Raw genomic sequence first — 25,085 nt, 5'->3', positions numbered from 1 at the left:
TAACGTATTGTATAATTCAAAGGTGGAATTTTGTCTATGGATATGATTTTATACCATGTAGTTTAGATTGGAAGGTATATTGTATTGCATAATAGTCCAGTTTATAGCATAGTTATACCGCTACACAGGACAGAGCAGCGCACCTTGGCTGTTCCCTTTCTTTCTTTTTCTGTCTGCTCGGTCACCACCCTCCTCCGATCCGGTGGTGGTGCTGGGTAACATGCTGATTCATATGTTAATCCCACCCACACAGCTTAAAAAGACGCGGTCCTTGCTTGGCAATGTTCACTCAAGTGCTGTCTTCTGGACAGTCCTGTTTATTCACCTGAAGAAGGCTACTTGTGTTGTGGCCGAAACGTCGTGAGAATCTTATTTTATTATGTTTTATTTTTATTATTTTATTTCCATTCTACGTGACTTTACCGAAAGAACCAAGAAGATGAATCCCTGCAGTCACGAAAGCTTTAAATCGAAAAATAAAATATATTTATTTACAACTTGCATCACTGAGTTTGTTATTTCATAATTAGTTTAGAAATGCAATATTTAAAAAATTCTAAATAAGCAATGATTACTATTCGATATTTGTGGACCTATGATATATCAATGTCTAACCATATAATGGCAAACCAAAGTTGTGCAGACCGAGTTGAGACTAGCTCCACCCAATGTGAGATAATCTTGTCCAACCCCTGTTAGCAATGTCACTTGTGGATGCCATCAGTCCATCAGTCTCGGAAAGTCCAGCAATCCCAGTCAGTGACTTGTAAAGGAGAATTCACAACCAGCAACACCCACCATGACTCTAGCTGTCCAAAACTAAACTTCCATATGGGAAAATAGCTGTTGACACTTATTTAGTACTCAGTTCTGCTCAAGCAAAAAAGCCACCAGGGTGTCCATCTTCAGTCTTTGGACTCAAATAAGCTTTCTCAGCTTCTGCAGGATAGCCTTGCAAACCCCATTAATTTTAGGTAGCAAAAGTACTTTCAGTAGAAGCCTGGCCCTGTAATAGGCCAGAACAACTCCAGCAGGGCCCCAATCTCCGAATCACCTCATCAACTCCTCCGGCACAACCCTTTGCAAGGATCACAGCAGCAAATTGGTAACTATCGGCAGAGTATGAAGCTCTAATTTGTACCGCATGCAGCACCCACGGATCCGCTATATACCTCTTTCAATTACAAAATGCTGATAATATCCCCCTCAAAAGCAATTTTGGGAACGACTGTGATGGGTGAAGAATCATTGCACCAGTAAGCTAAACTTCGATCCTCTCTGCACCTAAAAAATGGCCAAATTATTGGCTGCCAGTGTGAAATACCTCTAGCCCTGAGTCCTTCAGAAATCTGACTACCGGCATCGCATCCTCAATTGAGTATCTCCTCTTCTGCTGTCCCGATTCCACTGCTGCTACAACACCCACTGAAGGCACTTGGCTTCCATATACAGTGATCTTAGTGAGCCGCGCCACAACTTGTCCATTCTTCACCTCCTTTGCAATTCTACCGCTATCTGTGATATTCGACATGACTCAGGGCCACCGCTGGGGCGTAATCTACGCGAGGTCTACCCGGAAAACACCTCGGCCAGCATCTGAGTCAACCGGTGGAACGTACGTCAACTTCTGAGAATGACATTACTTTACTACCAGGTATCCAATCTCCAAGACTAATCAAGGATTCTCCGGCCCAGCCTAACCAATTCAATGAAGATGACTTCTTTCCGTTACCCATGAAATCAGAACGTCAATGCTCGCATAACCACCAAGCGGCTGTGGTAAGCAGTCCCAACTCCACATGACTGAAAACCACCATTGGAAATGTAACCATCAATAACCATAAATTGTGGTTAACATTCACCGCTGCTCCTGGGGCTGCCCTACACGGTGCCACCAAACCATTGAAACAGCTGTAATATTAACGTTAATTCACAAACAATGATTGTGCCACCGAGCCACAAAAACAATCTAGCTAATGATCCAATCAATTAAAGAGGAAATGCAATGTGATCATGCAGCAATAGCAATGACACGTCGCTGTTGGTCCGCAGCAAAGATGCAGCTGGCCTCGAGCTCGCACTAGTGTAGTTCCTCTCGCTGTCTTCACACCACGAGGCCACCTCGAAGGCAGTGAACCATTCCGACATGGATGCACAGCCTGCAACTGCTTACCGCATGTACGGTACGTGTAGGCCGCTTCCTGTGATCCCTGGGGCAGAATGTTATTTACTTTATTTTCTTAATAATCTTTTTTGTATTGTGCAACTGAAAGATTGTTTTTGGACTCTCACAGAGATACACAAGTCCAGCTGGACTTACTGGAGATCACAGAGAGACTGTTGGTGTTCAAATCCATCTTTGCACGTTGCAGGGGGGCGCTTATATGAAGATGTGTACCACTTGAAGTTAGGTTAAGCCACAAATACCTGTTATGTCATTCATATGTTGTTGTGTGTCACATGCCTGTGGTGATTGTATAGGGTATTATATAAACAATTTGCTCGGATATATGAGAGATCTGGCTGGTAGTCTGCAGGTGGACAGAGCTCATTAAATGGAATGGTGAGTGGTAACACGTCGGAAAGTTTGAGAGTTCCCGTTCAAAGTGTAAATGAAAATAATAGATGAGCTTCCACTGACTGAAATTTTCATTAAATTTTACATTTGTGATGCACGTGCCACTTGCATTTTCACCAATGTTAATGGAAATAAAGGATGTGATATGTAGACTGTAGAGGTCAGACATTGAATTCAAAGCACTAGCACAAGGGAGAAATGGTCAATTCCCTCCCAGGCCATTTAAAACCACCAAGCATTACTCCTGGTGAATTGATCCAAAGCTCAGTGGATCAAGTGTCTGTTTTCCATTACAAAGAAGCAAAATGGGCAAGTGGCCAAAAGAAAAAAAACATCTTCTGGGTAGATGTGGTAAAAATAATTCAGGAGAAATGACAGAACTATGTATGATCAATTTTAAGACCCATTTTAAGGCCAGAGTTGGCTGTGGTCTGAGCATGTTTTCAAACTGACACCATTACACACAAGTTAGTTGTTTGGTTTATTACAATTGCGTCTCATGACTGATCCAAGCACAATTTCACCAACCTGGTACCAACAACATTCTAGGAATATGAAAAAAATAAGAATTGCTTTGATCAAAATGTGAGTTTCACAAACGTGCCAGTCATGCATTTTTGGGTGCATGGCAGCCATGTGCATGGTACATAATCTCACCAGCCTCTAGGGTGTTAGCATTGCCCTTTCTTAATGTCAGCATCAGCTTAATTGCTGTAGCTTTAGAACCAGTTAACAAGTGACTCGCCCCACTGCTACCCAAATAGAATAACTTTAGTCATGTAATTTACTCACAATTCAGTTTCTCCGACAGATATAAGACTACATTCGATCACAAGTTTATTTATGTATTTATTTATCTATACCACAGGATCTCAAATTAGAAGGCCTATCAAGTTAATCTTGGCACATCTTAGTTACCATCATCAAGGTGCTGCCCTGCAATTATTTTCTCACACCCTAGCAGGAAGTTTGCCCTACTCTTCCACACTGGCCAGATGCCTTGCAAGAGGGTGTTGTCCACATTTTACCCCACAAGGGACCTGCTGATAGACTGTGATTGTGGTGTACTGATTTCTACTGCTGGGCAGTTAAGAGGGGGCGATTTAGGAAACTTGCCCAATGTTCCAACTGCTACGCCGTGAGATCAAATCAAACTGGTGACCTCTGGATTTCAAGTCCAGTATTGCACCCTTAGAATTTCAGGAAGGTTGATTTGTTTTAATTGAAAGACATGTGCAGTAAACTGGTGACACCTTTATTCAAGTGATTACCAGTAATACCAAACAATTTTAACCCTAATCAGAATTCAATTATCTTGTAGAGAGTTCAGTATTATTTATGAGCATGCACCGGTTCATATATAGGGGGCGGGGCTCGAAAGTGCATCATTTTTACATCAAACAAACCATCTCCCACATGCTCATTCATATTTATGCCATGTGCATGACTAGTTTATTAATGAGCAAGCCATATACGGCTAACAGCGTTCATTTCATTTTCATTATTAGGTCTTGATGGCAGGGTCCAAAACTGGAGAATCCAAAATAAGGTAAAATTGATTGGAATATCATTGGACACTTGCCTGCTCGACTGCCTGGTTTAATTATGTGAATATCCTTTTTTTTATTGTCAAGTACCATTGGCAGAGCATAAAGTGAAATGGTGCTTTTATTCAGCATTAAACATCGAATTTCAATTAAATAACTTCAGCATATTTCCATTTCCCCAGTGAATAATATCTGCATTCATTAATCAATGTACATTATCACCTGTTAGACTATTAACCTAATTTGTATATCATTAAGGAAAGGTTGAAAAGGTTGATGGGTCCACAACTTCCGTAGGCGGTGCGCGTCTCTCTAAATCAAACTGGATGAAGCTGACATTTAAATAAAAACGTCCCCCAATTATACATTAAGCACCGATTCAAATGCTAAGAGCTTGTAGTGACAAACATAATAAGCTAGCTCAATAAAATGTTTTTTTTTATTCAATCGCACAATGCATGTAAAGAGTTGCACGAATAACTGTGCTAATCGACTAAATTATTTTTGTTGACATTTTTTAATTCATAGAATATTTCTTAAAATAAAACATTTTTTTACCTATCTTATTTGCTGTTGGAACTTAATTTTCCAAAGGGATTATATAACATCCCTTTTTCCGAATTATTGCTGCGACCAAAATAAACACATTACAAGTATCACTGCCATCACGCACATCCTCACTACATGTTTGGCTACAACTTACTACCAAAATTCCAGGAGAAACCCATGCAGATCAGGGGGAAAACATACAAACTCCACACAGAAAGGTGCAAGAGTTGGTTATAGAACACAGGCACGAATTGTTGTGAGTCACGAGCGTGACCACTCGCCACTATATTACATTACACAGTACTGTAACTTATATAAGGTTATTGAGCATTCAAACGTGTACAAACATTTTTATAATGAAAATAAATTCTGCAGTGTTTTACTCATGTACTTACTGGGAAGGCTTAATTCAGGAAGTTTAACTGCATTTGTGTACAAAGATGACAGATAACATATTGTAGAACCCTGAACTTTATATTAGACATTACCAAAACTAGATTTTGCCTGGACACACATGGGCAAGCATAAATATACATTACCAAATGATAGTCATTTGTTTTACTCTTTTTGCAAAACTTGAATGAGAGCTTAAAATGTGAGCCAGGTTATAAACTGATAGTGTTAGCTAAGGGTCCCCTGGCTAAAATCAACAAATAGCCGCACTTAACACTGGTAGAAAGAGCCCTCAGAAAAAAAAACCATCATCATGCCTCTAGAAATATTTCTGCCTGCACACGGCCGTACAATAGTGGTACATTTATAAATCCAGTATCAACCAAACATGCAGCCATAATCAAATAAAGGGAACTGAACAATTTAATGAATAAGGTGCTGAGGAGAACTTTATACCATTTTAAACACAGAATTTATCAGCACATAAATGCATATTTCAGAATATTTTTGCAAACACTGCTCTCAAACAGTTAATTCATAAAAGGCATACTATTACATTTCAAGGCATTCATCTCTCCCAGGAAGCAAGTCTCCAAGCAAATTGTGACGATGGCAATAGGACACCTGCAGTATGCAAGCATAAAGTCACCTGAAATTCAATTCCAGAATTTAATTCCAAAACTATATGGTACAGAAGCTATAGGTGGCACACTGGAGAGATGTAGTTCCATTTGCAATGATCAATGTCTCAGGTTTATTAATATTGATATTTTAGGAGTGAGAAAACATAACTGCCCTGGAGTCTGCATACAAATATCATATTAAATTATTCAATTGTCTAATATCCATACAGAACATTTCTGAAGGATGTGGCATCTTAACATTGCCTATTAGACATATTTGGTTTGGAAATACCCTTGTATAATACAGGATTTACCAATCATATATACAGAATTCTGGTTTAGTCTGCCCAAAACAAGTTAATCAAGAGAAATCCGAATACAGGAGGCTACATGGTTTACACACTGTGCCCAGTATTTAGTGGTAATGTATACTCACATCATGAGCATTATGTACATAATATGGGAAATGTTTTACCACAAGACTCCACATGAAATGTTTCAACAATGTCTTGCCATTTGTTGTTAGATATTCTCAGGTCAACACTGTCAGGTAAAACTAATAGCATGGACGGTGAACTTAACAATACCCTTCAGAAAACCTAAGCAAGAATTAATGTTTTAAAAACACAAGCACTTCCTCAAAATAACCAAAGAAAGACAACCGAACCTAGCAAGCCCGTGTACTGATCCATTGTACTGGGGGGACATGCTTAAAATATTAAATGGATGTCAAAATGAAAGTTATAAAAAATAATTGGTGAATTGGTGATAATTTTAGAAAACTGATCCACACCTGAATTACATAATATTTGGTAAGCAAAGGCCATTACAAGTTTTTAGAAATAATTGGGCACGCATGTGATATATCCATTAAGCATAAATAACCAAAAGCGCTGATATACTGAGCAAATGTTAAATGCATGTCCAGCATAAAATATGAATTCTAAAGTTGAAGGAATGGGAAAGGATACTAAATCTTTAATAACTTTTAATGTTGCATTTACATTTAGGAATACCTTATGCTTATTGACATTTTGCAATCGCTGTTTATAAATGGGTTCATATTTTCGGCTTGAAGGATTACAATTAAGTCATGAAAATAGTGTACAGATTAATTTACATATTGTGCAAAAGCAAATGCAGTACAAAACCTGACAACTTATTAATATTTAACGTGGAAATAAATAACAAAGTAAAAAATACACGTTTAACTCGGTAAGCTATAGACATTACTTATTATATGCAGATTATTAAAATGTTACTCAACCATCCTACTTTGAACCATTTAAACTTTTAACTCATCATTTTGACAACAAATTTAGAATGCAAACCTAGGCCAAAACTACAATTCCAAGTAATTTGCTTGCATATACCAGTCTCAAAAAAATAATATGTGGGATATAGCTATAATGTTTCAGAGACATTCGATTCAGCCATATTTACAAACAATACTTTGAAAGTCACAGCTAAAGAAATAGGTAAAATACACAATGGTGAATGTTTCCAAAATCCTGTATACCACCTTTCAAAATATTTCATTGTACTTTCCATATATGCATGAGCAAGCATCAAGTGTTAGAGGTTTAATTTGCTTTTTGTTAAATGAATACACATTCCAGAGTAATGCAAAAACTGGATTATACCAGGGGTGAAAAACATTACATGATGCTTTTAAACAGTAAAATATTGCTGTGTAAATAAATGCCATAGAACATATTGTATTTCACAGCGGTAAAAGATATCCAATAAATAAAATGAAAACCTAGCATGGTATCAAAATACTCATAAACATGTCACAGCTGACTGAACTAAACTTGGGGGACACGAAATGGAATGGTTAATAACTAGGCTAGTCTATTTAGCAAAGTCTAACTGTTTTAATTAAATATACAAATTTTGAATGTTTCAGTTAATCACCAAAAGCTGTAGGCACTTTCACTTTATGATTAAGTAAATGGAAAAGTATTCAGTAATAGTGCTTATTTTAATTCAAGTAAAAACATTATGACGCAACACAATTGATAAACAAAGCACAAGAAAACTGTAATCATGTATGCCAACTCAATGTGACTTCTAAAAATGTTGAGTTTCTTTATAAAACAACTCATAGTTTTGCCAAATGGGCCCAAAGATCAATTTGAAGTTATAGGTATTGACACTATTTTCATAGAGGACATGCAAAATCGTCACCATTTATATGAAGAGGCAGCATCACTTCAAAAATGGCACAGTTGTTGCTAAGATTAATGACTAGTTATATTTTTAAAAAACTTTATTAAAAGGTGCCACTAATAAATGATGCAATTCACCTCTACTATAATACCACACACAACAAATGGCCTTTTAGAAGACTGGGAAATGCGAGAGGCAATTAATTCAATGCAGCTGCCCAAGTCGTAAAATGTGTTTATTGAATGGAAATCTCACATGACATGTCTTGTTTGCAGTACTGTGTCAGTGGCGGTGTACACACATTATAAGATGAAATGAACGGAGCTGAAATAAATAGCAATGGATAAACACCAAAGACATGCGCACATCTTGGAGACACACAGTACCATGTATTACAAGTGGGTTTTCTACATTTGCATCAGCTTCAGTCATTATTACCGACTATGCAAATCTCCATATCAGGCTGAAAGGGGACCAAACAATGGTTGATCTAAGAGGCCGTGATATAATTAGGACCTCACTGATGGTCATTAAAACTGACGACTCGAAATACATCAGCAGCACCACCTTGTACACCACCACTATCACGATGTTACTACCCTCATCTCACCATAGTGGGTACTTGATGAAAATCCAGGCAGAACACTGCAATTACCAATGCAAATCTCTAATCCCCCATGAAGGGATAAGGCTGATCGTGGCATTTCCGATAAAGCTCGAGTCAAATAACGCACGGATCTTGAGTGACGTGTGAAGAGAAGTAGAGGAGAGGACATCATAGGTTTAAGGGGACATTGCAATCCACAGGCTCGGTGGCCAACACTGGACAACCAGTGACGTACAAGGCATAAGTGAACAAGGGTGCTGGCCCTTATTATTGCCTTTATCGAACCCAACTACTCAGAAGTTATTTCATGCCATTTGGGGTCATGCCTAAACAATTACACTTTGTATGAGGACATTAACCAATTTCTAAATTACTTGTTAGTAACATGTGTTCTCGTCTATCCATACGTTTGTATGGATAGACATCGATCTCAGTCTCACATGGTACTCAACTGAGAATTCTCTTCAGTGACCTTAAGACTACTGCAATTGAAGCAATGGAATACTCATTAAGTACAGTACTTGCTTTTGAGCACTGGCTGAATCTGATGCATGTGCTATCCAAACTTGAACATCTTGGGGCTCTGTTGTAGGACTTGCTAATTCCTTCCTGTACTTTCCATCAACCCTTCTCTTTTCCTGCCCATTTTTCATCTCGTCATATTCTTCATTTTCTCCACCTTTTCTTTACCTTGCTCTTCTTTTCTGTCCGAGATCATAACTAGAGGTCCTTCTGTTAGCTATGTTCATGCCAGTCCATTTTATTCCATGTAGCATTTTCCTGTACTTAACAGAATGTTGGTTCGTTGTTTCGTAAGCGGTACCCCGAGGTGACTAGGAAGATATACATGCACAATTCAACCACCTGACTGTATAACGGACGCATAACCACGTTTATTATCAAGAGCTGTAGAGGTAGAAGGGAATGTGTGATGGTGGTAGAAGACCTCAGTGGGTGTGTGGCTGAGATTGCAACTGACAACCAAGGAGAGTGGGTGGACATGATGGGTGATCAGGATGTGTGGGCGTTGGTAATCAGTGAATGAAGGGGGTGGGTATACTGAAAGTTAATATGATTCATGCTTGTGGTAATGAAGGGTTATCTGCCCGAGTTGAGCTCTAAGTGCAGTGTGTGCGTATGGAGGCGATAGGTGCCAGGAGGTGGTTAAGACTGTTGGTTGTCAATGGCAAATATCGATTATGTATTTGGTGAGTGACGAGCTGGTGACTGTGTTTTTTTATTTTGTGATCCTAATGGGAGGCCAGAATGGTGATTGTGATCCGTGAATGGTGGTGGGTGGATGAATGTTACGAGCATGGTGACCAGAATGGGTTGGTTGGGTGGATGACAAGTGGTGGTGGGCTCTGAGGATGGCGACTGGCAGCGACCACGGCAGGCTCGCGCATAACCACGCGTTACGGATAACCGGGGATGAAAGATGGTGTTAGCAACATTTCCCTCTGTACGTTTTATTTAAATATACAGTATCGCATACGCGTTTATGTTGTTGTTGACCCTGACGGGGGTGACCGGACAGGCGTTATATACACGGTATGCGGCACCGCTAACCCTCGCTGCACAAGGCACACACACACACACGCCGTCTGTAGCGAGCGAGAGACACAAGAGTGTGCCGGGCGTGGGCGGGACACGCGTGCTGTCCCCAGGCTCCGGGCTGCAAACGGATTAAGGGGGGGACGGGGGACACGGCGTAGGCGGCCGAGTGCCGCAACACAACACCAACAATGACAGGCGAGGAGGGCTGCGCACATACAGACACACGCACGATTCCAACAGTCGGCCCGAAAGACTGTAGGGGGCAAATGCTACTGGGCGAGCGATTATTAATTAAAGGGCAGCATTGTACACCAAGAGCGACGGTGCGATCAGCAACACACACGCACACACACGGCCCGGCTGCATTTGTACGCCCAAGTGTTTGACGTTTTATATCCCACTCGAGGTACTTACTAATTTACAGCCAAGTCGACCTAGACGAGTCTAAATACGTCTTTCTGCTCACATCGACTGACGCCTATCCGTGGATCCTAATTCAAAGCCGGGCTGACGGGATATCACAGCTCCCCTTTCTTTCCACCACAAACAAAAAAATGCACCCGCAAAAGGCGCACACCACCGCGACCATCATCAACATCATCTCGGCGTTTTGTTGTTGTTGTCCGATACGCGCAAACGAAAACCCAAGGACGGCAATCCGGCGAAACGCCGAGCAGCAAATGAGAGTGAAGGACCTCGACGCAATAACGGCAACAAAACGCGAAGGCGAGCGAGTGGTGGTGGTGGTAGCGGCGAGCAAACACCGCGCGGTCCACAAACAACGGCGGGCACCGCTCCGTCCGCCCTAAGGGCTCGGGGACGCCGACCACATTCCGCGCAGCGCATAGGCGCCTCGCTCCGTGTTGGCGCTCGCCATTGGCCGAGGGCGGCGGCCACGCGGGCGCCCGCGGCCAATCGCGCGCGACGAGACGGCTCGCGTCGCCCCAGTGCGCGCTACGATTTTCACCCGAGGCGGACCGCCGCGGCGAAAAAGGCGAAGATATAAAAAAACCCGCGGACGCCAAAGCGCGACGACGATGATGATAACGGCGCCACCGCCGCCGCCGCCACTCACATTTCACCACCCGGTCGGTGGGGGACAGCTTGCCGCCGTCCTTGGTGGACATGATGTAGGGGGGGGGGGGGGAAGTTGCGCGCTGCGCTTTAAAAATTCTCTCCGCTTCGCCCCGCTCTCCGAACGCGACGCCGCCGCCGCCGCCTCGCCAATTCAAAATGGCGACGCGACGACCACAGTGCGCGGCCGCGCGGTGACGTCACGCGCCGGCGGGATGTACCACTGCGACACGCGGCGCGGGGGGGTATAGATAAGAGGCGGTGGGGGGGGGGGATAGGGGGGTAGTGGGGAGGGATAGGGGGTGGTGGGTGGGATAAGGGTGGGGGGGATAGGGGGGTGGTGGGGGGGACAGGGGGGTGGTGTTGGGGGAGATAGGGGTGGTGGGGGGATAGGGGTGTGGTGGGGGGGGATAGGGGCGTGGTGGGGGGGGATAGGGGCGTGGTGGGGGGGGGGATAGGGGCGTGGTGGGGGGGGGATAGGGGCGTGGTGGGGGGGATAAGGGCGTGGTGGGGGGGGATAGGGGCGTGGTGGGGGGGATAGGGGCGTGGTGGGGGGGGATAGGGGCGTGGTGGGGGGGGGATAGGGGCGTGGTGGGGGGGGATAGGGGGTGGTGGGGGGGAGATAGGGGGTGGTGTTGGGAGGGATAGGGGGGTGGTGGGGGGGGATAGGGGGTGGTGGGGGGGATAGGGGGGGTGGTGATGGGGGGATAGGGGCGTGGTGGGGGGGGATAGGGGTGGTGATGGGGGGGGGATAGGGGGGTGGTGGGGGGGGATAGGGGGTGGTGGGTGGGATAGGGGGGTGGTGATGGGAGGGATAGGGGGTGGTGGGGGGGGATAGGGGGTGGTGGGGGGGATAGGGGATAGGGTGGTGGTGATGGGGGGGGGGGGCTGTTGACGGCCACACACAAACTCTGAGAGTCACAAACCACAGTTGGACACTCTTCAAGAAGCGGCTTGTCCGGTGCACGTGCTACCAAGACGTGAAGGCGGCACTCAGTATAATAATATCCGGAATTTCTAAAGCGTCTAAATGTAACGCCATCTAAATACACTGCACAAGTGCTACTTCATGTGGCAAAGGTTAAGCACTGGGAGATCACCAGTTGCCATCTCGCTGCAACTGGTGATTTCATTTCCCGAAGCGTCGCCTATTACATATCTTACTTTTAGGGCAGTCCTTTTGACACGTGTGTTGCAACGTTCGCTGTTTGTCCTCGTGCAAAAATGCCAACGCAGTCTCGCTAAAATAAGTGATGTGGACGGTCTCGCACCTACCATGTGAATATTGAATTTCCTCCCCCTGAGTCAGGGCCACCAGGTGAGATGCAGTACGCCCCGATGCGATGACGAGCTTGAAATCACGCTGATTTTTATTGAGACATTGACCCAAGCCCAGTGGTGTAGAAAACTACATTATCAGCTCAGGGGGTGCGGTAATAACCGGCCAGGTTCTGCCCCCTAATATTTTATCCGTCTCGCACGGTCACATCCTTAGGCTATTATATATATGTCGCGTCCCATCGTTGCGCTCACGGTCTCGAACAGTTAGCGCTGTAGGAGCGGCTCTATCTTCGCAAAATGCATACAACTGCAGCTTCGTTGTACGGTGGTTGTCAAGGGTGGTGGGGGGGGGCAACTCGTAGCTTTGGCCACCAGGCGGAGCCACGGGGCCCCCCCCCCTGCCCCCACGCTCCGTACGTTTCAAACAAAAAAAGACAAAGATCCCCCGTATAGCCTTAGCATACCGTAGGGGGCAAGTGCTGTCAGCGCGCGCACGACGGGGTGGGTGGTCAACACCACGCAAGTGGCGATGTTTACCCATCGCACCAGGTACTCATTTGAGGCCGAGTCGACCTAGGGGAGGGCCAGGTACCGGTTCAGATAATCGTCTCTGGGTGCTGGCCGTGAGCGGGAGTCGAACCCGGGTCGTCAGGTTCGTAGCGCAGCGTGGCGCTAACCGCAACGCCACCGCTCCCCACTCGACCTTTGTGCATTATGGCAAACAACCGTTAGCAGTTCCCTAAGTGCATCATCATCACCATCATCATCATCTCTCGTCTTGGGTCACCGTTACAGTGGCGTTTGAGCAAATGTGTTACCGACTGACGGCAGCTGCAGTGATAGAGACAGACAACTGTTGACCGCGTTCGTCCTTATTGGGACTCATCAGTAAAGCGTCGTCTCGAATAACACTGTCTCAAACATTTACACACATTTCATAGGCAAACTATTCTGAAAATGTTTTGTTAATTATGCTTGTACACCACTTGCCAATGCAGATATCATCACATTTTTGTATAGTGACCATTGAATGGTCACTGCTGCAACGTTTGCCCCTGCACATCATACATGTATGTAAACTAAATTATTTTTGTTTTTGTTTTACCAGGTAAGGCCCTCTGAGCTATACAGATCTTTTTCAGAAGCGAGCTGGCCATAAATGACAGCTCAACTAAGTGGCTTATCGCGTGGACATTTCTAGCAGCCAAATACTCCAAACGCACGTTGATTCTAAATGTGGAGCGAAAAAAAAGCGGAGAACAAGGAGAACAAATCCACGCGACCACGGGGAGAACATGCAAACTCCCAACTATACAGGCGTCAAGGTCGGGTCACGCAAAAGAGCTTCAAAGCTCATCGCATTCCTCCAGTATAATTATTACATTTTCTGGAAATATAACCCACGGCCTCCTGCATACCAGACGAGGGCGTTAGCATCTCCCCCACTCGCACACTATTTTGCACTCATATAGTGCTGTATATGATGGGTTTGTCATGTCGTTCACAGCTTTGATTTACAGATTTCATCCATGCCAGCCATCAATTCCCCATAACCCCTTCCACATTGATATACGGTGCTTTTTCTGGAAGACTTTGCTGTTTTTTTCCTGGATTGTTCTGTTTGCGCGTGGTCACTTCAATATGGTTTCTTGTTCGTGTTTTTGTTTGTTGCGGTTGCACCCGATTCAAGAGCCGAATGGCTCACAGCGCTATACCAAATAAATGAAATGAAAACTCAAAAAAGACGCGACCACCTCCCTCTTTGCAGCTGGTGGGAGTGGGGGGGGGCAATTGTGAGCACCGGAGGGCGGGGCCTGGCGGGTGGCAGAGGGCGGGGCTTGGCGAATGGGGTTCGGTGCGGTTGCCTGCCCTGTCGGCACCTACCATGTGGCGCGAGTTTCGCGAGGGGTGTTCGCAGTTGTTAAAGAAGAAGGAGGAGGGGGAGGAGGAGCTTGTCCGCGGTGCGAGTCCGGCGCCCCGCGGTGTCAAGGAGCGAGCGGCGCGCTGGCCGTGCCCCCCACGTGCCGGCAGGGGCCAGCGCGGTGTGCACACGTTGGGTGCGCGCACGTGTTGTGTAACGAAGCAGTACACGGGGGACTGCCCCCCCACCACCACCACCACCACCCCGGGGCCCCCCACCCCACACCCCCGCTTAAGAGTACACGCTTGCACAGATTTAGTACACGTGGTTTGCCAGTGGCCACTTTGACTTTTTGTTTAAAGAAAATTATGAACGTGGTTATATTTTAACGTGAACTACAGTGTTAGATATTAGGATTTTTATTTATTATAGAGTTGGATTCTTTCTTCGTTTTAGTAAAAAAATTTGATCGTGAGTTTTTTTTTCCCCGCAAACAGTAGCAGTGATTTTTTTTATTTTGTTTGCACGTTTTCCTGGCCTATACTTTACATTTAAATGTGACCAAAACCAGGAAGTTGGCATTCCACCAGTGCACTTGGCTAAAAAAAAACTTGCCAACCAACTGTTCGTGAGCGGGGAATTTCCCGACGTTTGCGCTTAATGACACAATTAAGCTCACGGTTACAGAGTACATAGATACAAGCGCCGTGGTGTTTGTTTTTACTACTTCAAGAGATTAAGGCGGGGGAGACTGAGAAAATAACTACTGTAAGAGCCAACAAGAACCAGGAACAACCAGACGAATGCGAGAATGGAAGGTACCGTTGCAATCTTATCGAGTGTGCGACTTTGTAAATGGAATGTTTTAATTATTGAAAGTAGAGAGGGGAGGGAGGGGAGGGGTGCCTTTGAATTTAATTAAGAGTATGGTTCGGTATTGACATTTTGTGTAAATAGCGGACAGGCGTTCGCATGAATCACCGAGGTCTTGTAGGTTAAAATAAAAGTATTGAAACGGACACGTCACCTACTGGTGCTTCTGTCCACAGTGATATCGAAGGTACGAACTAAGAACGCTCAAATGTATTTCAACCGAACTCGTTAATAACGTATCTTTAAAGTGATATACTCTGTGACGTGTGTGTTACCAATACTCGCACGTAATTGTATGAAACGTTACAACAACAAAATAATTCCCCTCTGAAGAGTTTATAATGTAACGTCAATGCGGATCGGGTGCATACAGCAGCGGACAACATTGTCCATCGACATCAATATCAGACGCAACCATGTATATCACAGTAGAAGTACGAAGTATAATGAAACATTTGCCAATGTGGTGATGCTAAGTGTGCTACCCTTTTTTAATGAAACCATAATTGATAGGTGTCAACTAAGTTTGCTTGCGCCAATTAATTCGGTGTTTTAGCATTCCAAAACACGCTCGTTAACCATGGGGGTGTTTTTTTATCCCCTTTACGCTACAGTACAATGTACATCGCTTACACATCGTTTGTATTGATCTGTTTTGGAGGTTGAGTTGCCACATTTTTCACCTTTGGGGTGGTAGGTCGTAAGGGTTTTTTGAAGGCTCAAATCTCGCCCACTCATAACGCAACACCGCTACTGGTGGCAATAACAAGACAGCCTAGAAAATGCCACTAGCTACACTTAACAAAAAAGTTGACTGGCTCCACGCTCTTTTGAGCATTGATTTGTGTGTGCTGTTGCACCGAATGGATATTCCAATGTCCACATGGCCATTGCCATTCCATTACACTGTGTAACAAAAACATAGGTTTTTTTTGTTCCTGGGTAGTAAGTGTTATTTTCTAATTGCTTATGCCTCAAAAGTACAGAAAATAGCTATTATTTCCCACAAACTTTGCATGTGTCCAGAACAGTGATTTTGAAATTGACCTATTTTCAATGAGAAAACGTGGTGTGCATTTGTGTCATTCCTTCACGTAAAGTCCTTGTCACAAAAGCAAAGTTTGTGGGGAATAATAGCCATCTGATTGATTGATTGCTTCTGTGGATAGGTGTCTTTTATACAGGTAACGAGCTTAGATTAGGATCACACTCTTAAATGGAGTGCTCCTAATCTCAGCTTGTTACCTGTATAAAAGACACCTGGGAGCCAGAAATCTTTCTTATTGAGAGGGGGTCAAATACTTATTTCCATCATTAAAATGCAAATCAATGTATAACATTTTTGACATGCGTTTTTCTGGATTTTTGTTGTTGTTATTCTGTCTCTCACTGTTCAAATAAACCTACCATTAAAATTATAGACTGGTAATTTCTTTGTCAGTGGGCAAACGTACAAAATCAGCAGGGGATCAAATACTTTTTTCCCCTCACTGTATATTCTCTAATACAGTACACGTTACTCTTTCTTGTTTGTCAATTGCATTCCAAGAATGAATCTCTCCATGCTTCTTTGGGCAATTTGCATTTAGCATTCCATTTTTTGTCAATAATGACCATGCTTCTAAACAAAATCTCAGAGCAGGCAGTATATATGTTGTACTGCTGTAATTTTGCTTCCTTTGTTGGAGTTTTAACTCGCTGTGCTGATCTGCATGTGTCCATCCATTGCCCACATTGTTGCTAGGCAACCAACATGATGGGATGTTTTATTGTCAATAGAATACTCAGTGATTTTTTTTTATTCCAGCAGATTCTTAATGAAAACAAAGCTTTTACAGGACATTCCGTTTTATTTAATTGACACACTGCTGGCACATTTGTGGGATACAGCATGCCTGTAGGAATGTGCAACTGTTACAAATGTTGAATTTTGATTTAAAGCTTTCGTGACTGCAGTATTCATATTCTTAGCTCTTTCGGTAAAGTCCCGTTGAAGGGTAACAATAAAATAATAAAATATATAAACAATATATAAAACAATATTTTTTATATATATTATTTTATTGTTTCCCTTCAACGTGACTTTACCGAAAGAGCTAAGAATATGTTACAAATGTTATTTAATTGAATATAACGGGAATTAAAATGTAATGTGAGGCACAAAATGTTGGAAAATATGAAATTGTCCTTTTTTACCATAATGCTGTCCTTGACTAAATTTGAAGTGAAATGCATATTTGTGTTTATCTCAGGAATCTAAAGCATTTTTTTAAAACATTGTAACGTATATTTGTGATATGGATCACAGCATTACATTATTGGAGCGTTTAACACATGGTGTTTGTGTACTGATAATAAAATATTAGCAAGAGGAACTCTTCATTTGGTGGCAACTTATTTTTGCAGATAGAGGAAATACTGCACTGTATTTTAAGAAGGAAGCATTTTTGACTCCAACTTCCCATGGGGTGTATATATATACTTTTTTGTACAACCTCTAGACTTCCATTTTACTATCCATATGTCATTGGTGTATGATGCTCTTCTTCTCAGGTATGATTCATATAGGTAATTGAAGAAGTGATACGTTGATGTACACCAACATATGTCTGCTGTGGAAATCTCCAGAATGAAAATTGACAGCCCATGGCAGATCACTCTATCTCAAAAACAGTAGTGTGAAGATGGCCTGTCAATTTGGGGGTGCAACAGCCATTAATGAATCAATCAAATCCTTTAGAACACAACCAGTCCTAACTGTCCACGTACCCCTACCAACATGTCCTTTGAATCGTTCGTGAAAAACGTACATTTTAATTCCACGTATTGAACACGTAAGACATTTGTCTAACACTATAATGTAATGACGGTTTACTAAATATTTCGCAATTTAACGTAGCACTGCGTGAGCCTACCCCACGCCACGTCGTGATTTGTCTCGCATAGCCCCTGGGGTCCGCATGGCGTGTGCCACGTGTGGGGGGGGGGGGCCCGCGAGGTGTCCTTGGGGACGTGTCGCTATCGTCATGGGGGGTAAACGACACGTAAAAAGTAAACACGTTCTTTTGGTAAATTGTGAAATATCAAACGGTGCAGTAATCGTAAACACACATTGCCTATAATATATCGTTTTATCCCGATTCGTAATGGGGGGGGGGGTACAAAGCAAAGAGTTGAATCACTGTTCTAAAGGACTGGTGGCGTGGCATTGTGCAGACTCGTGTTATGAACCAGGTACCTGAGTTCAATTCCTGGCCATGGCTAACATCCAATGCGAGACATAGAGCTGGTTCTGACCCTGCTCTTTACCAACCCAAACTGACCTGTGTGGTGAAGTATGGTCGAACAGCCCCTGTAAACGACATTTGCAAAACACATTGTTACATCACCTGGTTATGCATTGCTGTAGGGCAAAAAAAGAGAGATGTAACTAGTACCGTACATATTCAGTTGCGGATATCAGTCCACCGAGCAGCTCCAAGGAAACACTATTTTTGCTTCAAGCATTCACCAAAAAATCCTGCTTATCTGTGTGTTACAGGAAGTGTCTCTCTTTTCTGTCTCCGTGTTGACAGGGACAGGCAGCTATCCCGTGGTCATCCTGTTTGACGAGAATGGATACGAGTGGGGCGACTACATGGTCCAGTTATTAAAAGCGAAACAAACATGCCTTCGCTGCCGCAAAATATCGCTCGACGGCAAGCCGCTGTCACGTGGCGACTCATCCGCCATCGGAACCGCTTCCTGCCGTGTGCTAATACTCACGGCCGGCCTGATGGAGGGCCTCACAGACTGGCCCATGAGCAGGTACGGCATCTTTCCCTTTGCCTCTTCCCTGACGGCTGCTGATTGATGTTCTTCTTATTTTGGCGCCATCAACTTCTGGTCACGTACGATCGTTCTCCATTTTGTCCCCGGTGGTGGTGATTGCCTCAGTTGCCAGTAGCTTCATGGAGACCTGGTTCGCGCTCCCCTCGGATGGGGTGGACCAGTAGAGCGACAGAGTGGGCCAACATAGCAGTGATATACCGCTAAGGAGAGTGACCTAGGCTGGGTCAAATGGACATTTGGATGGGCAGTGCCCACCCAAGCACGCCCCAGCCCTGGCTATAAATGTAACCAACAGTTTCAGCTGAAACTAGGGTTGTCACCCGCATCGCGCGCTTTCAGATGCACTTCTGCGGCCGTTTGGAATGCTCTTCATTCCGATATTAGGAATCCGCTGGAGCTATACACTTTTAAATCGAGATCGAAAACTCATTTCTTGAGAGCTGCTTTTTGTGTTTAGTTTGTTGCCCTTCCCCCACACCTCCGATTAGCACGGTTGGCTACGTACGGTGCAAAAGAAGTTCAACATAAATACAGTACTTTCATATGGACAGTTAATATTTCAGTTGGTTCTTCTCAGCATTGTTTTGACTTGTCTCTTTAAACATCTTGCGAGACATTGACGCCATCGTCCCAAACGCGTATTTATGACTTTGAAATACAATACATTCGTTCATGTTGTATTAAATTGAAAAGCCTAGGTGCATTCTAGATTTGAAGTTTTCGTGACTGCAAGGATCCATACTCTTTGGTTCTTTACGGAAATAACCAAAGAGCCTAGGTGCAACCCACAGGTGGTTTAACTGATGTGTGGAATGTGGAGGCAAAATGTAATGTGCACCATCGCTGGGCTCCCTAGCAGTGATGTGTTGAATATAAGCACCATCTGGTTGGGGATGCTACCTTGAAGCCAGTGACTCAGGTTTCCACTTATACTGTACCAATAATTTCCAATGTGTGTAACAAAATAAATAAGCCTGACAATGCGGCTCCTTCGCAATATCTGTCTCTCCACATGAGTGCATAATTTCAACAGTGGTTCAAAACAATCAAACACTGGGCTGGCTTTGACATAGTGTCTCATCAGCAGACTCTAGATTGCTTGAACCAATATAGCTGAGATTATTGAAATGATCCACTCCCAGAAGGTTATGTGGTTGATGGGTTTGTGTAAAAAGTATTGGACTTTCACGTGGAGGGCCATATATATATATATGAATAAGGCATATTGTCTGCTTATTTATTCTTACATATATTGCCCACAGCGATGCTTAAGGTTATTCTGCGTTACATATACGAATGTGTGCAGTCTGAGACTGATAAACTCAAGGTAAAGCTTGAAGCAATTAGTTCATCTGAAGATGTAATTGCTTCACCTTACCTTTGATTGACCCCTTGAGAATATCCCTTCTTCCTCATAGCTGCTATTCTAGTCCTCTTTCGATCAGAGCTGTTTGCCAGTTTTAACTTCATCACTCTCACTTGAAAATGCTCTTTTGTTAGAATTGACCAGCACGATACCCTTCATGAAGGAGTCATGTTCGTGTGATAGGCAGTTTAAACTGGCTTTCAAATGTAACTGGGACAAGAGCGCTTCAGATTAACATTTTCAGGAAATATATCAAGGACTGGACTAAATGGAAATTCGTTTTTTTATAATCAAATGGAATCCTTTCACTTTTTTTGTTATTTACTGCTAAGAATGTGTTTTTCTCTGCCACAATGGAAGCTCAGATTTGAAATTGAAATACTGTCATCATTTTGAAATAATCCACTCCAGGTTACAGCACACAAGTGTTCAGTATTGCCATACATGCCTGGTGTGCATATGAAATACAAAGGCAAATATCTCCTGTATAGCCTTAACAGACTGTAAGAGCAAGTGCTGTTTGCAAGCACCTATAAAGGCCGGCGCTACGGAGTACGAGGAGCTGGGTGGTCAGCACCAGCCTTTGTCTCCCAAGTTGCGATGTTTACACATTATGCCAGGTACTCATTTGAGGCTAAGTCAACTCAATTTAGGGGAGGCCCAGGAGCGGTTCAAATAATCGCCAATGGTGTTGACTGCGGGCAGGAATCGAACCCGGGTTAGTGGGTTCATATTGCAGCACGCTAACCGCTGCACTACCACGCATGAAATAACACACACATACACAGACTGTGCAGTCACAAGGCTCCCACCAGACTGATTTATACACACATTTAATATGAAGAATAGAATAAAATCTTATTTTTAATAATTGGTTTACCTTATATGCTATAACATTCTACGTTTGCATGAGAAGGTCTGATTATGAAATTACGTTTGGTACATGAACTAGGTAGTTGAAGTGTTATGATGAAGGTATTTTATCATACTTTGTTGTGCTACTGATAGCATACACAAGATGTATTAGCCACCAAATGCTGTTAATTTTCTCCCTAATGCAGCCACATGACGTTTTCCTCTGTTTTAATTTATATAAGAGTAATGATTAAATTTTCTTGGTTCTTTCGGTAAAGTCACGAAGAATGGAAATAAAATATGTTTTATTTTTATTATTATGCACTCATCACTGACATATAATTTTTTATTTTTATTATTTTATTTCCATTCTATGTGACTTTACCGAAAGAACCAAGAAGATGAATCCCTGCAGTCACGAAAGCTTTAAATCGAAATGATTTAATTATCGGACAAGTTGCCTTTATGATCATTTACAGTGTCACATTGTGAAATAAACTTCTTGTGCCATCTGTTTTTACGCTTACACAATACACAGACACCACAACTGCACCTCTGTTTAGCACTGTTGGCTATGTACGGTGCGAAAGAAGTTCAACATACATACAAACATAGCTTTGTTGCACTCATCACTGACATTTACAAAATAAAGATGTGAAATTCAAAGTTTACATTTCGAAATGTTCACAACAGAAGATAAATGGTGGACAGGGGAGAAGCCAACGCAATTGCAGGCGTGACGCGTTGGAACTCCCCTGATCTCGGAAATCACGGCGGTAACAAAACTTAGTTCCTGGAAATGTCACTCCAACGCGAACCCGGATCCAGAAAAGCGACCTGCACATCCACAAGTCTGACCGTGTCTGTGCGTGTACCGTTAGTGTTTGACCCTCGGCAATAATGGTTGCATAATTGTTAGCTCTTTAGGTTTTCCTATATATATTTACAGTTTTAAACGTGATAGCTGGGTTTTTTTAATTACGTGATAGTTGGTTTTGTTTGCATTTTTTGGGCTTTTCTATGATCTCCAGAGGCTAGTTAGTGTGCAGTGCTAGGTCCATTAGTCACTTGGCCTCTGTCCAACGTGATAATTAATGCTAATTAGGCTTCCACACTCTAGTCCAGCATGTTATCATGGCTTGTATACATGACGACGACGATGATGATGACATAGCTGATGAAGGTGATAAATGAAGACGATGATACTGTTAACAGTGTTGCGTTGATATTTATTTTGCTTCTCCCGATGATGAAAAATATGTAGATGATGCAAATGAGGTAGTGTTTCTGGAACAGGCACGCTAAGTCCTAAGACAAATTTGTGAAGAGTGTTTTTTGCACGTGGGAGGAAGCACGGAGCACCCCTATACAACACAGGCATAAAATGGGGCAACACTCGAAGCACAGATACATTCAAGCATCCATTTGTATGCAGAATTACCTCCCCCGGGCTATCCAGCAACCCAGTGGGTTGAGAGGTTTTATACATCTCCAGAATATCCACCAACCCATTCCTCAAAAATATGAGGGGATTGTAAGCAGCACTGCACCAGCGACTCAATGAGGACTGAGTCGGCCTAGGAGATGTTCAGAGCAGGTTCTGAATGCGCTGAAAATCGCCGGCAGTGAAATCTAAGTCGTAGGGGTTCGTAGTGCGGTGTACGAACCACTAAATCTCACACGTCACACACACAAACACCTCCACAGCCATGCACACGTGCACATGTGCATACACACGCGCACGAGTATAATCTTAGACACGTTCAGACACGCAATTCACGCACACACAAACAGTTCCCCCTGTAACCTTACAGGCTACTCGTACTGACATAAGCCACAGGTGGTGGACTTGGATGGTTGGGACGAGGAGGAGAGAACTGTGCTTCGATGCTGGCACGCTTGAGTTTGATTCCCAGATGCAGCTAACAAGTCGTGAGTGATAACAGAACTTGTCCTTTGACACCCCTTCCCCTTTTATGAACCCGCATTGGTCAGCATGGCGAACTAGTGAATTGGCACAAAGCTGTACATTTTTTCTCGAGTTTTTTTTTTGCTTTGACCAAAGGGGTAAACAGCCGTTGGCTGTCAGTATGTTGACTATCGATTTAGGCATTTCTGTTATCCAGGCGTGCCGTCCTTGTAGGCTCTATTACTGTTCGTTTTCATTATTGAAAATGTAATTTACACCACTTTATCAAGACAGTGCCTTTGATCTCTGTATATGTGACGAATGGTGGCGCAGTGGCTCGTACACTGTGGTACGAACACGTTCACCTCCAAGTTTGATTCCTGGCCCTGACAAAAATCAGTAGTTGCCTGCACAGTACTGAGCTTCTTCCTACGGATACTCCGTCTGAACTTCCGAAATGGTTCGTGGTGCGGTGTGCGCTTGGGAGGATAAGGATGGGTGGATCAGGATGGGAGCACGATTGGCTTTCCTGGCGCGTCAGTGAGGCGAACATGCAGACATCAATACGGCCCCCGATACTGATTAGCTGTGTGAATGAGGTGGGAACACGCATGTGGAAATTCCGACGGAATGCCGAAATTTCCACCTTATGCTTGGAATTCTGAAGAAAAGAAACGTTCAAGTGAAAATGCACCGTGAATCGGGCCTTGTCTGTCCATCCATCTGCATTAAAAGCAGTTGCTTTCATGATGCCCTCAAAACACATCATTTGACTGCGGTTATTACAAACTAATTGTGTTTACAATGAGGTCTGAATTGAATTTGATGTTGTATCACATTGCAATTAAAACACTTCTGGAAATAAAATGTGCTTTTATGCACTGATGTGTATTGGAATACAGTTCAGTCATTTGTTGATGTACTGGCTTATCAGTAATTCCGCTCGTTGCCAGATTGCTTCTATTTTCAACAACGTATATCACTGATCTGTGCTTGAACACACTTATATAATCCATCCTCTGCAATGACAGTGACCATTAGCCAACCACAGTGCAGTGTTAAGATTACATTTTTCATAGGATGACAGACTCCCATCATGTTGTAATGATAACACAAGGTGCTGATTGTAGTAACAAAGGATTACAGAAACCAAGAGAGATGAAACAGTGCTTTGTCAGACAGAAGCTTTTGCAGCCTCTTGGATTGATTTTCATTTACAATTGAAATACTTTGATATAGGAAATAATAATACAATGAGATGTTCCTGCCCAAACAATTAATAGAATCAATGTGCAATTTTGAACAACGGCGACATTCATATAAATGCAACATTCAAAGTGTACTTTCAGTTACCTGTTGTGAAGTTACTACGTTATATGAAACACCCTCACCGTAATAGAGGTGTTTGGGTTAGATCGCATAATTATATAAATGTGTCGTTAAACCCACCACCACCCGACACAGATATTAAGTAAGGTTTGTCACGTAAACAAAACGTGCCAATTCGTTACTAGTACAGCACACCGGTGTGTTGGAGAGTAAACTCACAACATTTGCAATTTGAGTACGGTGACGTTTCGCCAGTAATTCGAACCAGCATCATCAGGTGACAGCCAGAGTTGTGTTGGTGGCAGGTTTAACGGTGGTGGCGGGTTTGACACATTTATATATTTACGCGATCTAACCCAAAAAAACGTCTTATGGATAATATTGGTCGCGAAAGCCTACACGTTAAACTTAAAACACCCTCGTTTTTTTAATTTTGCTGTTCAAATTAGAAGAGTGTTTGTTATTTACGGCCAAAACAGGAGGGTTGCTAAACTCTGGCTGTAGCCTGACGATGCTGCTTGTAATTATTGGCGAAACGTCGTACGCGAATTGTAAATGTTGATTTTGTGTATCCTTGTTAAGCCTAACCAGACGTGAGGAGAGCTCTTTGTGGTTTTGGGATTATTATAGTCGCATGGTTCAGTTGTTGGTCACTTAAAACTTTTGACTTTTCTCTAAAA

At 43.2% G+C, this 25,085-nt stretch overlaps 2 protein-coding genes across 12 annotated transcripts in view; one reads left to right on the top strand and one right to left on the bottom strand.

The window, feature by feature from the left end:
- Positions 1-11,281, bottom strand: part of LOC116940267 (serine/threonine-protein phosphatase 2B catalytic subunit beta isoform-like) — a 54,771-nt gene extending 43,490 nt beyond the window's left edge. For 5 of the 9 annotated variants that reach the window (XM_032949834.2, XM_032949838.2, XM_032949840.2 and 2 more), the window contains exon 1: positions 11,102-11,280. In XM_032949834.2, the coding sequence (XP_032805725.1) occupies positions 11,102-11,153 (52 nt within the window). In that variant the 5' untranslated portion in view covers positions 11,154-11,280. Of the gene's footprint in view, positions 1-10,440; positions 10,793-11,101 lie in introns of those variants that run through there. The other 4 variants (XM_032949841.2, XM_032949843.2, XM_032949836.2 and 1 more) reach the window with 3 other exon arrangements.
- Positions 11,282-14,285: 3,004 nt separating this feature from the next.
- LOC103091780 (phosphoinositide 3-kinase adapter protein 1) overlaps positions 14,286-25,085 on the top strand; it is a 199,600-nt gene continuing 188,800 nt past the window's right edge. For 2 of the 3 annotated variants that reach the window (XM_032949833.2, XM_032949832.2), the window contains exons 1-2: positions 14,289-15,060; positions 18,691-18,922. In XM_032949833.2, coding sequence (XP_032805724.2) covers positions 15,054-15,060; positions 18,691-18,922 — 239 coding nt within the window. In that variant the 5' untranslated portion in view covers positions 14,289-15,053. Of the gene's footprint in view, positions 15,061-18,690; positions 18,923-25,085 lie in introns of all 3 variants that reach the window. The other variant, XM_032949831.2, reaches the window with a different exon arrangement.

This window comes from Petromyzon marinus, chromosome 8 (genome assembly GCF_048934315.1).
Source record: "Petromyzon marinus isolate PM22_M1 ecotype Great Lakes invasive population chromosome 8, UKy_Petmar_22M1.pri1.0, whole genome shotgun sequence".
Lineage (NCBI taxonomy): Eukaryota > Metazoa > Chordata > Hyperoartia > Petromyzontiformes > Petromyzontidae > Petromyzon > Petromyzon marinus.
This window is presented reverse-complemented; position numbering and strand designations above follow the sequence as displayed.